The sequence below is a fragment of the Aquarana catesbeiana genome, linkage group LG11, assembly GCF_042186555.1.
Source record: "Aquarana catesbeiana isolate 2022-GZ linkage group LG11, ASM4218655v1, whole genome shotgun sequence".
Lineage (NCBI taxonomy): Eukaryota > Metazoa > Chordata > Amphibia > Anura > Ranidae > Aquarana > Aquarana catesbeiana.
The window spans coordinates 251,284,250-251,300,901 of NC_133334.1; the positions used below are offsets into that span (position 1 = coordinate 251,284,250).

General features: G+C 44.1%; 1 protein-coding gene across 2 annotated transcripts in view; it reads left to right on the top strand.

Moving 5' to 3' along the window:
- CDH5 (cadherin 5) overlaps positions 1-16,652 on the top strand; it is a 93,688-nt gene that overhangs the window by 52,199 nt on the left and 24,837 nt on the right. For both annotated transcript variants that reach the window (XM_073605565.1, XM_073605564.1), the window contains exons 2-4: positions 6,211-6,414; positions 9,471-9,753; positions 13,311-13,430. In XM_073605565.1, the coding sequence (XP_073461666.1) occupies positions 6,229-6,414; positions 9,471-9,753; positions 13,311-13,430 (589 nt within the window). In that variant the 5' untranslated portion in view covers positions 6,211-6,228. The remainder of the gene's footprint in view (positions 1-6,210; positions 6,415-9,470; positions 9,754-13,310; positions 13,431-16,652) is intronic.

Sequence of the window (16,652 nt, forward strand, 5' to 3'; positions counted from 1 at the left end):
GGTATGTCGGGGTGACCTCTGGCCACTGCGGGAGGCATGAGCTGAGGATGAGTGAGTGTCCTGAGCTCCTATGACCTTTGGATCTCCTATCTGAGGAGCTACGGTGAGATGATCTGCGGGATGATCCCCGGTGCGGGCTGTAGAAACCAAAAATATGTTCTAATTAGCCCGTAGTGCTCTTTTTTATTTTCCTTTAAAACTTACCTGATTGTTGCAGCCCTTACCTAGCGGTATGATGAGGATCTTTTTGTTGCGGTATCACATTACTAGGGGCAGCTGGGCAAGGGAAAAACCAAAAAAGGCTAGATTTCTTTCTGCTTTCCTTTTTAACCATATACATACATACATACATACATATATATATATATATATATATATATATATATATATATATATATATATATATATATATATATATATACACACACATATACACATATATATATATATATATATATATACATACATATACACACATAGATACACATATCTACACAATACATATACATAACATTAAACAAAAGTACCCATTTGCAAGCCCCTAAATACCTTGGCCAGGCTCCATTGCAAAAAATAGGGAAGACACTTAAGGGAGATGTCTTCACCTTGATAGCTGGCCCTGTAATGAATCCCAGGCTCTCCATTTATGCTGAGAGCACTTTGGGAGTACCAAGATGGCCGCCGACAGCTTCAGTTTGCTACTGGGCATGCACCGTACTGTCACATGTGCAAGTAACAGCCTGCTCACATACGGATAGGAGACATACCATCAGGGAAGAGCATAGAGGAGAGGCTAAGCTCCTGTTAATCTTCCAATATGGCCCAAAAAAAGATCCACAGGAAAAAACGGCCTCCCATACTTATTTTGCGCCTTTAGCAGCCCAAGCGATGGGACTCCATACTGCAGGAGAGCATGAACCTGCAACGGTTACACCATAAAGCGGTGAGGTAAGGCTGATAATGATCCTGCAGGCATGAGGACAAAGTAAAGAATACTGACTAAGGGGAGGAACTCTTTTTTTATAGAGTTAAAATGGTCCTGTGGGTTGGTAGAGGGCGGAGCAACCAACCATGGGTATGCTGACATGGGAGGCACCAGGAAAATACTATATCTACTATATATACATTAGTGTGATGGTCAGTGGGAGGAACACATGTGGTCATTGGGAAGAATGACTCCCTAAAGCCCCTTTCACATGGATGTTCTGATCAGGTCCACCTGTGCATTTTTCAGGCGGACCCTATCTGAATCTCCATTTTTCTCTATGGAGTGGCAGGTGTAAATGGACATGTGGCAGTTTACACTTGCCTACACCCAATCCAATCAGCCAAAAAAGAGACGGATGGGGATCCTTCTGTCCAGCGGATCTAATTAGATGGCAGTCCGGTGTAAATTAACACATGTCCATTTACACCCACCGCTCCATAGAGAGGAATGGAGGTTCTGATCGAGGCAAATAGAGGAGAGCGATCTGTGTCTGTCATCCGCCTTCTCAACGGGGATCAGCTGACAGATTCCCTGCTGAGCAAGCGGGTGGCAGCCGCAGTCTGCCCTGTGTGAAAGAGATCTTACAGATAGCTAAAAAGATCAATAGTGCCAATAGGACCTTATCCAAGAGTCAGAACTTGCTCATTGTAAAAGGAACCCCTAGCAACTTCTGGAACCTTATGAACCCTGGTTGAGAAACCCTGATCTAGGGGGTAACTCATCTGCCAATATACTATGCATATAAAAGTCCCCACCCCAAAAAAAAGAACAAAGCAACATGAAGCAAGTACATCGCTACACTAAGCCATATAAAAAAAATAATATTTATTACTTATATTAAGCAGGTAAAAACTTCTTTCATCTCAAGATTGTTGAGATCCTAGCATCCATAGAAGGGACGTCACCACCTTGGCCTTCACTTCTCCTGATTCTTTCCAGAGCTTCTAAGTGAGGAAGTAAGGGAGGAGCTGCCTGTGACGCTCAGAATGAGCATTGCTGGAGTTCAGGGCAAATTTTAGGGCATGTGCACTGGAGAAGGTTAATGGATAGCATGACTCCATGGCCGCCAGGGCCACCCCCTATTCATGTGTCTGGCCCCTTTCAGGACGCCGGGCGCATGAAGTACAGTGTTGGGAGTGTTTTTTTTATTAGAGCCATAGGCCTTAATAGGCTTCTAGGCTTAAGGCTCTAATAGGCTTCAAATAAGGGTGGACTTGGAGCCCAGAGCATTGCGCTCGGAGCCCAACCAGGTGTGTTAGAAAAGCAAATGAATATTTGCTTTTCTAACACTGAATCGCCACTATGCCAATCAGGAAGTGCAGGTCTGATACCTGTTTCCCGATTGGCTGAAAGGTCAGGCGATCCTATTGGACGCCTAGGAGGAGGAGGGCGATGCGAGGCGCTGTTATCCACATCACAGGAGGATGAAGAAAGCCCGCCTGCTTCCTAGATGGGATAAGTGAGGGGCTTTATTGTCCCGGCTGTCCTCCCAGATTGTCTGTATGTCCTCCCCCCCCCCAAAAAAAGAAAAAACACCAGCCGCCACTGATCTGCAGTCTCCTCTTCTCTACATTCATTCAAAGTCCAGAGTTTATAAAGCTTGTCTGAGCTGTCAGAAAAAAAGGGGGCGGAGAGCTGAAATGACACACTGCAGAGCTCAGTGAGTGCTGATTGGAGGGAGGGGACGGGACACCCCCCCTCCCCCTTTCACACAGCACACAGCAACAGAGCCGAGGTTGTCAATCAGCTGGAGTTCCCTCCCCTGTCACCTTTTTTCTCTTTGTGTCAGCAAAACTTGTCAGAAGTGATTCATGCTGATAGCAGAGGAACAAAGCATCGGACAGAAATGGCACTTAGTGCTCTTAATTATGACAAGTACTCGCTATAGAGGGATATGCTATTGTTCATATGTCTGAGGTTCACAACCACTTTAGAAAACCCGAAGAATATGCAGTAAATAAGTAGCTGTGGCGGAATTTAAAAAAAAGCCAATGTAACCATCAAAATCTAAAAAAGATAAAAAAATAAATTCTAGGATCTCCCCTCTGCAATTTTGTTGCTCTGCTTGTGACATTAATAATGGTAATTTTCTCGCTCTTTTAATGTTAGGTTTTAAGCTCCCGAGGAATTACGGGAACATTTTTCTCAGCTCCGTTGCTCAGAAAAGAAATAATAAACCACATCACTACAATGAGAAGGCGCACAGTATAGATACACTCCAAGCGGGGGGAGCAAAAAATAAATAAATTGGCACGCGTTTCATAAATACCACAAATATTATCTTTATTTTCTCGAAAGTACCTCTGGGGAAATTGGAGGGATACAATGAAAAAAAGCCCACAGACCAAGAAAAATCTCCCGGCGCGAGGAACAGTTTTGTGTCGGCTGCCTTGTGTGCGTTTATGAATGGGATATCCCGGAGTTCACTTGTGGAAATGGCACATTTATTAATTGCCTGGTTTCCCTTAGCTTGTGCTAATATGACTAATAAAATCGTGACTGTCTGCAGCCAACGAATCCTCCCATTCACTGCAATTGCCAGTCGATACCAGAGTATGTTTAACCTTCCATTAACCTTGCATTGAAAAATCTAGAAGCCAATACTTTTGGCGTTATGAAGATGGGTTTAGTATGAACGAGACAGGCCTGTGCGGTTTAATAGCTTCTGTGGGGAGTTGTAAATTAAACGTCTCTCCTCGGAAATTTCATGGCTGTCTCGCACATTCGTTTTCGTAAGTACGTGGAAGGCACCTCGCAAAAGGTAAATCGATGTTCTCTGCTTTGTCGCAGCACATTCGGCACGGCCATGTGTGTTTTCTTGCCTATTAAGTCTGGCTTTTTCAAGAGCCCCCTTATACAGAAGTTTATTCTGCAGGATGCTTTGGTTATAGGTAAAAGAGGCAGCTGCCTAAAGACCACTGGTCTAGGAGGCTCACAATCTCCAAGGCTGATTGTAGCCCTGGATCAGCTGCCATTAGCCCAAGACACCTGGTTCAGTAGGTCATAAAAAGTATTTGAGCCTGTAGCCCAGTGGTCTCCAAACTACAGCCCTGGGGCCAGATGCAGCCCTTTACTTGCCTTTATCTTGCACTTGGGGTACTTTTCCGCCCAATGATATCAGGCACTGTTCCTCCCACTAATACCAATTATGGGGCTCCATTTCTCCCACTGACAACAATGATTGGACACTATTCCTCCCACTGACACCAATGATGGGACATTATTCTTCACACTGACACCAATGATGAGGCACTATTCCTCCCAGTGATACCAATGATGAGGCACTATTCCTCCCAGTGACACCAATGATGAGGCACTATTCCTCCCAGTGACACCAATGATGAGGCACTATTCCTCCCAGTGACACCAATGATGAGGCACTATTCCTCCCAGTGATACCAATGATGAGGCACTATTCCTCCCAGTGATACCAATGATGAGGCACTATTCCTCCCAGTGATACCAATGATGAGGCACTATTCCTCCCAGTGATACCAATGATGAGGCACTATTCCTCCCAGTGACACCAATGATGAGGCACCATTCCTCCCAGTGATACCAATGATGAGGCACCATTCCTCCCAGTGACACCAATGATGAGGCACCATTCCTCCCAGTGATACCAATGATGAGGCACTATTCCTCCCAGTGATACCAATGATGAGGCACTATTCCTCCTAGTGACACCAATCATGGGGAAAGAAAAAGATCCTGGACGGCCGCACACCATAGCAGCGCCATGATGGGGCGTGAAACATGTTAGCTATTTTTCCTGTTCCTCCCTGTACATGAGGTGACTGCATTTGGATTTTATTTCTTCATATCAATAAAGATGCCTTCTATGGTGTGCGGCCATTCAGGATCTTTTTCTTTCCTCAAGCTTGGGCAGAGCCAGCACCTGTGAGTTCTATTAGGGCGGGTGTCTTAATACAGATTTGAGAGATTGAAGCGGCAATCTTTTGCTTATGACACCAATCATGGGGCACTATTTCTCCCACTGATACCAATGATGGGGAAATATTCCTTCCACTAACACCAATGATGGGGCTATATTCATCCCACTGACACCAACAATGGGACACTATTCCTCCCACTGACACCAATGATGGGGAAATATTCCTCCCACTGGCAAAAATAATAGAGCAAAATTCCTCCAACTGACACCAATGATGGGGCTATATTCTTCCCAATGACACCAACAATGGGACACTTTTACCCCCACTAACACCAATGATGGGGCTATATTCCTCCCATTGACACCAACAACAGGGCACTATTCCTCCCACTTACTCCAATGATGGGGCACTATTCCTCTCACTGGCACCAACAATGGGGCACTATTACCCACACTGACACCAATGATGGGGCATTGTTTACTCCCATTAACGCCAGGGCATACTCACACTGGCCCCAATCCAGTCCCTTAAAGTCTGAAGGACAGTAAACTGGCTCTTTGTTTAGAACGTTTGGAGACCCCTATCCAAGTTCTCCAAAAATAAATCAACAAAAACAACACCCCTAGACTGGTCATTGGAGAAATGTGTGAGTGAGTGTGTACTTGGCTGTAGGATGAAGCTTTGGGGGAAGACCTGGACAGTATTCCTGTGGCTCCTATGGGAATAGCACTAAACTATTTAGATTGTAACATTTGTATTTATACAAGCATTTGTGCGTCTATGAAACAGGATTCCCAGAGTACTTTGGGTTTTCCAAACTACTTTGCAAATTGGCCTCTAAGTACAAACCCCTCTGAAAATTGGGCGGCAAAGAGGAGGTCACCCCTCTATCTCTATGTACTTGTGTGTACATTTTGAATTGAGCTACTGAGCTTTGTAAACAACCGATCCTTTCAACAGAGGAACTAAAAATGTCCTAGAACACATTGCTTTTTTTCGATATTGCATTTGTCATTTTACTTTCTCTCCTCGTCTCTGCAATTTTTTTTATGTTTGTTTTTTGTTTTTTGGTTGTTCTTTTTCTTTTGTAATTTTGATAAACCTCAATAAAATATATATAAAAAAAAGAACCAAAAACTCCACCTTGATGGATAAGTATTCCATATGTTTAAATATACTTTATTTATGAAAATATTATGGAAAAATGTTTTCCTTGTTCAGATTGTAGTGTTAAAACAACTCATACAAAATTATACCATAAAATAATTTGGCCATGTGTAAAAAGGAACTTTATATTAATATGTCATTTTTCTTGATCTGTTACAGATTGCTGGTGCACCAGCAATGATGAAGTTGCTGTGGCTTCATCTGCTGGTGTGCATTTATGCCCCTCTGGCATTGTGTACCAAGGAAAACCCAAGGCTGGAGAGGCATCAAGTGATGCACCACAAACGTGTAAAAAGGGGCTGGATATGGAAGGAAATGTCAACTCCGGAGGGGCAAACTCGATTTCCCTACCGCATCGGAACGGTGAGATATAAAAAAAATGAAATATTTAAAGACATTTTAAAGTGCCAGTTTATATTTTTTATATTTTCTACCTCTAATACTGTGGTTCTGAACCTGGGGTAAACTAGGGTACCTTGATATGTCAGAGGGTGCCTCAGTGGCAAAAGTGGACACTCTCCAGCTTTGGCCCAGAGGTTCCAGCTAATCAATTTCCTCCGGGCTGTAGGAAGTTCCCTTCAGCTAAGCTTCTGATCGGCTGATACTACTCTGATCACTGAGCAGGCACAGAGGGATCTAACTGAAAGAAGCAGGGAGTGACTGTGGGGAAGGAGGTCTGAACAAGGCAGATGAAGGGGTTAGATATCAGGGGATGTTGGCAAACACTAGAGAAGGACAGTAGTGTAGCACCCTCCAAGTGTAGAGTAAGGTAAATTTAGTTTGGCTCCCCTGTAATCAGTGGAGTAGGGGTTGATTATGTAGGGCCACTCAGTGTTTCACAGGCTGCTGCTGTTGCCAGTGCCATCTTAAGAGCATTATAGGCCCCTGGGCAATACAGTGCACTGGGGCCCTGTCTACACAATCACGCACGATTGACCATCAAATGCAGCTTTACTGTGCCCGTGAATGCAGCCTCACTGTGCCCACCATTGCAGCCTCACTGTGCCCATGAATGCAGCCTCACTGTGCCCACCATTGCAGCCTCACTGTGCCCGTGAATGCAGCCTCACTGTGCCCACCATTGCAGCTTCACTGTGCCCACCATTGCAGCCTTACTGTAACAAGGTCCCGCACCCCTAGACCGGCTCGTGTGATAGGCGGAACACTGATTCAATCTACTAATACACGAGCCGGTCTAGGGGGACGGGACCTTGTTACAGCATGGCCGCTGAACACAGACCCAGCCAGCTCCGTGATGGACAGGAGGAAGGGGAGAGAGGGAAAGAGCGGATCGCTGTAGCCGCAACTCAAAGCGGCCCCAGGGCAGGCAGCCTACCGGGAAACTTCCCGGTATCCCAGTAGGCCAGTCCGGTCCTGGCTGGGGTCCCTGGGCAGGTGGGGCCCCCCAGGCAAGTGGGGCCCCCGGGCAACTGCCCAGCATGCCCATGCGAAAAGACGACCCTGGCTGTTGCTTTCCCAAATTTTCTGCAGGATTCTAGAATCATAGTAGGAGGAAGAACAGGACTTGTAGGCTGAATTTTTATGGAACTCTAGCCAATCCTTGGGTAGGTATGCCCAATAGGTGGCTGGGGAGACCATAAATAGCCTGAGGTCTGGGCGGGCAGCAGGGTGCAGTGTTCCTGGGTCCAGTCCTGCAGACCCCTTGGTGCAGGATCCTGGAGAAAGTCTTCAGAAAGACATAGAGGTCTCAACTAGGCTTAGCTGGGGGGCCTATTTGCAAATCCATGTTGGTTCTGGAGACGCTCACTGGAGAGAGCTAGGAGGAAGTTGGTGGGGAAGAGTACGGCTGTCCTATGATGGTGTCTACATCTCCTTCACTAGGAAGAGCCTGGTGGATATCAGCAGGAGGCAACTGATCCTGTGGCTATGGGAGTAGATGACCCAGTGCTGAAGAATAGTGACTGGGTTTAGCTTTTAAACTCTGGAAAGAGTACAGATCACCAACAGCATAAGTGATCCTATGGGACAGTCAGTTTGTGCAGTGCAGCCAGCAATTTGAGGAGTCCTGAAGTTGTTAAGTTCTGCAGTTTATTGCGGTATCCCAGGTTCCCTACCCCTATCCAAGTTCATAGTTTCCAATAAAAGGAAAAAAGATACCCCTAGGCTGTCCTTTGGAGCCAGTGCAAGAGTGCCGAAAATGCAGTGTGCCTGGCTGTATGTGCTTTAAGGGGGAATGAGAACCAAATTTGCCCGCAGCTTCTACATGGTGCACTTTAGGGTTGTAAATAAACAATGCAGGGGGTTAGTCGGGCAGAAACAGAAGCTAAGTAAGAAAAATAAAGATCTGGACACAAATACTGCTGGAAGGAGAAACATCCTCCAAATAAATAGAGATGACTTTAGGGGGGAGATTTACTAAGACTGGTGCACACAGAAGCTGGCGTAGCTCTGCATAGTAACCAATTAGTTTCCAGGTTTCATTGTCAAAGCTTGATTTAACAAGCCGCAGTTAGAAGCTGATTGGCTACCATTCACAGCTGCACCAGATTCTGTGTGCTCCAGTTTTAGTAAATCTCCCCCTAGGTGAGATCATATTGGGATTTGGGAGAACAAAGATGCCAGCATGAGAAAAAGGATTTGGGCACAAATGTGGATGCTTAGAGAAAGAGTTAGAAAAGTGCACTGCAATGAAACCCTTTAATTTTTGGATTTTTCACTTTATTTATTTTTTGCATGAAAAAAATGAATACAGTATAGCTCAGTAAAACAATAAAGCTGCAATGTTTGCCTTCATTCTGGCAAACTCATCTCCGCCACTAGATGGAGCTCCCCTTCCAAGTTTAATGACAGCCAGCAACATCAAACCTGCTTCCTGTGTCCCTTGGCTGTCATGAACAACCACCTATGCTTCATCACGGCAACCTTGGCTCACATATCATTACTCAAAACAATAACCAAAAATCATTACTAAACCCTGTTCACATATTATCACTAAAAACAACACTGTACTGAAAAAATACAGAGGCTGCCTTTGCTTATGTCTGCACTGAAAAATGTATCTTCCTACCTGTCATGTTGATCCAAAAACTTCAGTACTTTAAGACCTACAGTATGTATAAATATTTTCTGTAGAAATGTGTCAATCATCACTCGCACAGGCATAACAAATTTATACAAACATTTTCTTTATATGTTGTTTGCCTAAGATCTTTAGCACCATCTAGTGGTTATGATGCAATATTTTTTTCTGATTGAGGTGTGTCAGGAAAAAGTCCACATGATAGCCACTAGATGGTGCTAACGATCCTAGAAAATAAGTGTATTAATACATTTACGGTGAAGAAATGTTACACCCGTGCAAAAAGATTTTTATACATAATTGCTACATGACAAATAATACCTATGCCTAGCATTTATAGTAAAATCATTTTTTCAAACTTTTTTTTTATGTTTTACAGCTGAGATCTGATAGGCCCAATGGCAAGTATGTCCTTCAGGGAGAATATGCCAACACCATCTTTAAGGTTGACGAGGTCTCAGGGGACATCCATGGATGGGAAACACTGGATCGTGAGAAGAAGGCAACATATAATCTAACAGCTCTGCTAGTAGACAAAAGTACCATGAAAACCCTGGAGCCTCCGGAGGTGTTTGTTATTAGAGTCCTCGATATTAATGACAATGCTCCTGTTTTCAAGCAAGAGTCATACAATGCATCAGTCCCAGAAATGTCCAAACATGGTATGTATTAACTTAGAAAGTTTAAGGGCCCATTCGCACTTAAGCATTCTGTTGCAGTGAGATAACTGTTGTCAGAGTATTGAAGTAATGTGCTGAAAGCTTATTGTTTGCAGCAATAGCTTTGCTTTTATAGAGGATTACAATGCATGACTTTACAGCATGAGAAATATGAAACAGGAACAAGAAGGATACAACTATATACACTGAGAGAGATAACACTTCCTCTGATTACATTACCATATAGACACACTACAGTGCCACCTCCTGGATAGATAGGTATAATGCATACAGTATATAGTTCACAGTATAGAAAGCTATCAGCTGTTGTTCTCCCAACAATAACAAGCGTTATGGCATGGGTTAACATGCATTGCATTAAGGCAGCCCATTCATTATCAAAGGGGTGCCAAAGCACCAAAATGGGCAAAGAAACATATATGACCCTTTTTTAAAATTTATTGAAAAAACATTCCCCTAGGGGTGGGACTTTTAAGGCACTAAACACAAGTAGTAATTAAATAGATAAAAGATATGATTTTATTTAAACGCATAGATTAAAAATGTTTACATGGAATGTACATGGCCAAAGCGACTATGAGTACACAAATTGGTGGATGAAAGATGACACAAAGTGATATTCTCCATCCGACGCGTTTCAGAGTTGTTTACACTGCACGCTCCCTCTACATACAAGTTGTATAGTATACCTTTATGTAGGCTACTACATACAAGTTGAATAGTATACCTTTTGAACATCAGTCACCACAGGGTTTTCTTTCCTGGCCAATGGATGTATAAGCGTAGGCACTTACATTTACAGTATTTCGCCTTTCAAGCCTCAGTAGTTTCTGGTTCCCTCTGTTGAGTAGAGCATGTGGCGATGCTCTCTTAAAACTATGGCTTCTTCATTTACTACATAATTTGTGACAGAACGAGTAGGAGCTCTTGAGACTGTGTTTTTCTTTTATTGCAACATGTAATGATTATATGTACACCTTTAAAGTGGCTACATTTGATATCTCCCTTAGCCCTGATGAAGGAGGTGTAATTTACTCCGAAATGTGTTGGGTGGAGAATATCACTTTGTGTCATCTTTCATCTACCAGTTTGTGTACTCATAGTCGCTTTGGCCATGTACATTCCGTGTAAACATTTTTAATCTAAGTGTGTTTAAATAAAATCATATCTTTTACCTATTTAATTACTACTTGTGTTTAATGCCTTAAAAGTCCCACCCCTAGGGAAATGTCTGTTTTTTCAATGTTGTATTTAGGGATGTGGCACCCTATGGAAAGCACCGATACCTCCCTGAACTTTTTTTAAATGCAGGGCACCACAACACATGGTTTATACACTGGGTACGTTGCAGAGCATTGGGTTCTACTGTACAATATGTTGGAGTTCCATTCACAATAAATGGCACCACACATAGAGCAGGTGTGTTTCCATGCTAAAGTGCATGTCTTGGCACAACATATAACATGAATAGGCCCCAAACATACAAAATAATTGAAAGATAATCCTTGAATACCTATAATAGTTCCTGTCTGCACCCATGCAGAGCAAGGGGACATTGTGTTGGAAAAGGTATCACCTGACCACCTTGTACCTACCTTGTTGGCGTTCCATGGCAGGTCCTTGCTTCTCCATAGCTGGCAATGAGATTGGCTGTGTCAGCGATCCTGGTGAGCAGTGACCTCACTTCCCAGGTCATGTAACAGTGCTTGACCGAGCACTGTCACAGGGGAGCAGGTCACATGTTCCTCCATACCCACAAGTGCCAGGTAATGTTGCTGGCTGCTATGGAAGAAGGAGCTGTGAAGAAGCACAGGTAAGGTGAGCATAATGGAGTCAGGGATGCCCTTCCCAAGAACACTGTCACCTTGTCCTGCAGGTTTTTTGTCCCTTTATTTTTAAATGGTTATCCTTCCAGCAGCATACCTTGGGATACAAACATTCACTCAAGTTATTATATCTACGTAGGGGCAACTTTGTCCCCATAGGGCACTAAAGGGTCTATTGACATAATATTTATTGAACGAAAGTCAGAAACATTCCTGCAATTTGAACTAATTGTCACTGCAGGGAAGGCTGTCCACAAGGTTTAGGAGTGTGTCTATAGGAGTGTTTTACCATTCTTCCATAAGCACATTTGTGAGGTCAGGCACTGATGTGCCTTGCTTTGTGCACTGGTGCTCAGACATGCTGGAACAGGAAGGGGCCATCTCCAAACTGAAATTTTCCAAAATGTCTTGGTATGCTGACGCCTTAAGAGTTCCCTTCACTTGAACTAAGAGGCCAAGCCCAACCCCTGAAAAACAACCCCACACTATAATCCCCCATCCACCAAATGATTTTGACCAGTGCACAAAGCAAGGTCCATAAAGACATGGATGAGCGAGTTAGGGATGGAGGAACTTAACTGGCTGTACAGAGTACTGACCTCAACCCGGAAGAACACCTTTGGGATGAATTAAAGCGGAGACTGCGAGCCAGGCTTTCTTATCCAACATCAGTGCCTGACCTCACAAATGCGCTTCTGGAAGAATGGTCAAACATTCCCATAGACACACTCCTAAACCTTGTGGACAGCCTTCCCAGAAGAGTTAAAGCTGTCATAGCTACAAAGGTTCAATATTTAACCCTACAGACTAAGACTGGGATGCCATTATGAGGAAATAAACTCAGGATTTTTGTGTTTTTTTTTAAAATATTATCCAATAATTAATTATTCGCACACCTCGCATATTTATAAGTGGTTAAAAAGAGCTTTGCAATTACCTTTTTCTTGTTTTGTAAATTATATGCACTTCCCGGAATCGGCAGCACCATCTTTGCTCTTTTTTCCTGCCTGTCGTGGATGTAATTTCCGCCCTTCCTTTGGTCTCCAGCTGAAATCTCGCGCATGCGCAATCGCATGCTATCCAAGCATCTATCTCGAGATGCTTGTTTGTGTGGATGTCTCTGAGATGCCCTGGTTTACTCCCCCATGTGTGACGTCTCACAGTCAGAAGGGGAGAACCAGGAAGCAGATGGGGGAAACCAGAGTATCGCGAGGCTCCCGTGCTGTGCCGTTAACAGGGGAAATAATGCTGTTGACAGGGATACGGCACACACAGTGTGCTGTGAATCGAACAACGGAATGCGCATGCGTTGGTAACGTCATAAATGATTGCAGAAAGGATTGTGGGAAGATTTTACAAGTGAGGTTTCACAGGCACCGATCAGCAGCATTATCAGTGCAGATTACAATGACCTAAAGTTGAAGTAGAGAGTTTACAACCACTTTAAAGTTCATATGCGTGTAAAGGCAGGTGTCCCGATACTTTTGACAATATAGTGTGGGCTCACAAACAAAACTAGATATCTTACCAACAAAATTCAAGTTCACAAAGGGTTAAATTGTCAGTTGGTTTAGCCCTACAGCTTCAACCATAAAGTGTAATATCAGTTTGGAGTGGACTGATCCTTTAAGATTCTAGCACATTGCTGTCATTACTATATATCATTAAGCTGCCAGCATAGACACCTTTGCTAAATCTGATTACTTGTTTTAGGTACTCTTGTGACAGTGGTCACTGCAGAGGATGCTGATGACCCAACCATGTCTGGAAATGCCATTGTACAATACACAATAATTCAAGGACAAGACAAATTCTCGATTGATAAAGATAGTGGTGAGTAGACATAGAATTGTGATTGTAAGATTAAGTGTACTGAGTTATACAAATGACTGCACGTACTGTACAGCCTTGTGTATATTGTTCAAGGTCAGGAATGATATATACTGCACATGGAGTATATTCGGAGACTTATATAATAGGTACAAAGAGCAATCATGTGTGGATTACTATAGTACCAAATCAGAGATTAACTTTTGTTAATTAACAGCAGACAGAGCAATGAAATATGTTTTTGGATTGGTTGCTCTAGGATGCCAAATGATACATATTAACAAAGTGAATCTATTGATGAAAGTTTTTTGTTCTTAATTTTGGATAAAATTGAGAATTGGTAAAATCTCTGTTGGGTTTTTCTTTCTTTCTGAGTCCCATTGGGGAGACTTTGTATGTCCCATATGTCACACCATAGAAACAACAGGAAATAAGGGGAAATTTCTCCAACATGTGGGGAAATACCCACTTGGATAGTAGTCACTAGGGATGGGCGAACGGTTCAGCCCGAGCATAAGTTCGGGCTGAACTTTGGTTGTTCAGACGTTCGGCGAACAACGAACATTATGTTCTCTGCTGAGCCGGCGGATGACAGGTCCCTCTCTGCTCACTGAGCGGGGAGGGGCTTGTCAGGCGCCGCTGCTTCCTATGGAGGGATCGGATGAAAACGGACAGCATGTCCGTTTTCGTCAGATCTCACCCGATCTGATAGCGACGGATCCGGACGTAGGGCCATCCGTCTGCTTTTAGCGGATCGGACGGGGTCGGATGTCAGCGGACATGTCTCCGCTCCATAGGCTAACATGGAGCGCCCGTTCAGGTGCGCCGTCAAAACTGACAGGCGGACCTGAACGGTCCGATCGCGTGAAAGGGGCCTAAAAGATTTAGGGATTTTCATGAGCAGTGTAGATCAGATGTCCTCAACCTTCTTATGTCTGCCCAACCATTAGCACTGACCCCCACCCCTTATCATTACTTAAATTAAAGAGACCAGACTTGAAATGGAGTAAAAATGGCCATAGCAGCCTTTTATTAACAAAAAACACTTAATAAATTAACATTCTTTTCACATCAACATCTGAAAACTAACAGTCCTCCTCGGGCCTGTTGGTCTTTGACGGCAACCCCAAATTCCAAAACATGTTCCACTGCTACACTGCAGGACCGTTTCCATGATAGGCCTCCAGCCGTAACACACCAGATCGGAGACAACCCCACTCGTCGCAGTGCAACCATTACCCTATTCCAACTAAACCATGTTAACTGGAATCCACCAGAGGGGCACATACCACCGATGAGTCCCCTACACTTCCATCATGTAAGTATTTTTCTTACACCATCAAAGACCAAACTACCACCACCCGATCAGCTGCCATGACGTCACCTGCTCATACTGCACCTGCAAATAAAGAAAAAACAGACAAACAACACAGGGAGGGGGGGTGGCAAACTGCCTGCTTTTTCTCTCTTCTGACCCTCCACTGATCCCAATAGACCCGCCTCCCCCTTAAGAAAATTAAAAAACCCTTCCTATCTTGCTTCTCCAAGCCAATCCCATCTTTTCCCTGCTTTTCCAACTTTACCTCCTTAACCCCTTGGTTGCCTCCACTTATAACCCTGTCATGCCGACCCTACACTATTTTCCATTGCATTTCTATTGCTCCGGGCCTCACTTTACTTGCTGTCTCACTGAAAAGGGTCACCAGGACAAATTTGGAGGGTAGATCTAAGTGGGGGGAGGGGGGAAGAAATAGCAATAGAAACCTCCGAGATGCTAAACCTTCCTACTCTTTCCAAAAACAAAAATATTTAACGCTGAATTACAGGTGCTGCAATTTTTACATAGTTACGTTGGTCCATTTTGAACCAATGTAAGTATGTATGCACATCCCTTACTTGTGGGATTCCCATGGAAGGTGAAAATCACTGTAGTGGGCATTGATTGCCGCTGGCTTCCAGATGTTGTGCTACCCTGCTGCTTACTGAAAACAGGCTCCACTTTGAATGCAAAGTGTTCTCCGACTGGACAAGGTGGAAATTGTAAAGTCACCACCACAGCCAGATTGTGATGTCAACACCACAGCTCTCCACCTTGCCCAATCGGAGAATTCTTTGCATTCATTGAGAAGATGCAAAGTTCTCCCTGAATGGCACCTGTGCCCACAGGTGACCTCCAGTGTTTATTAAGCAGCAGATCACCTGCTCGGCAAAGGACCCACAAGCCACTGGAGTAATGGTGCCTACCAAAGAAAATTCTCCTGCACTTGAGTGTGGGGCTTAAGGGCTTGATGGACTCTCCATATAACTGGCTAGGGATGAGCTTCGAGTTCGAGTCGAACTCATGTTCGACTCGAACATTGGCTGTTCGCAAGTTCGCCGAACAGCGAACAATTTGGGGTGTTCGCGGCAAATTCGAATGCCACAGAACACCCTTTAAAAGTCTATGGGAGAAATCAAAAGTGCTCATTTTAAAGGCTTATATGCAAGTTATTGTCATAAAAAGTGTTTGGGGACCCGGGTCCTGCCCCAGGGGACATGGATCAATGCAAAAAAAAAGTTTTAAAAACGGACCTTTTTTCAGGAGCAGTGATTTTAATAATGCTTAAAGTCAAACAATAAAAGTGTAATATCCCTTTAAATTTCGTAGCTAGGGGGTGTCTATAGTATGCTTGTAAAGGGGCGCATGTTTCCCGTGTTTAGAACAGTCTGACAGCAAAATGACATTTCGAAGGAAAAAACCCATTTAAAACTACCCGCGGCTATTGCATTGCCGACAATACACATAGAAGTTCATTGATAAAAACGGCATGGGAATTCCCCACAGGGGAACCCCGAACCAAAATTTAAAAAAAAAATGACGTGGGAGTCCCCCTAAATTCCATACCAGGCCCTTCAGATCTGGTATGGATATTAAGGGGAACCCCGGCCAAAATTTAAAAAAAAAATGACGTGGGGTTCCCCCTAAATTCCATACCAGACCCTTCAGGTCTGGTGTGGATTTTAAGGGGAACCCTGCGCCAAAAAAAAAAAAAAACGGCGTGGGGTCCCCCCCAAAAATCCATACCAGACCCTTATCCGAGCACGCAACCTGGCAGGCCGCAGGAAAAGAGGGGGGGACGAGAGTGCGGCCCCCCCTCCTGAACCGTACCAGGCCACATGCCCTCAACATTGGGAGGGTGCTTTGGGGTAGCCCCCCAAAACACCTTGTCCCCATGTTGATGAGGA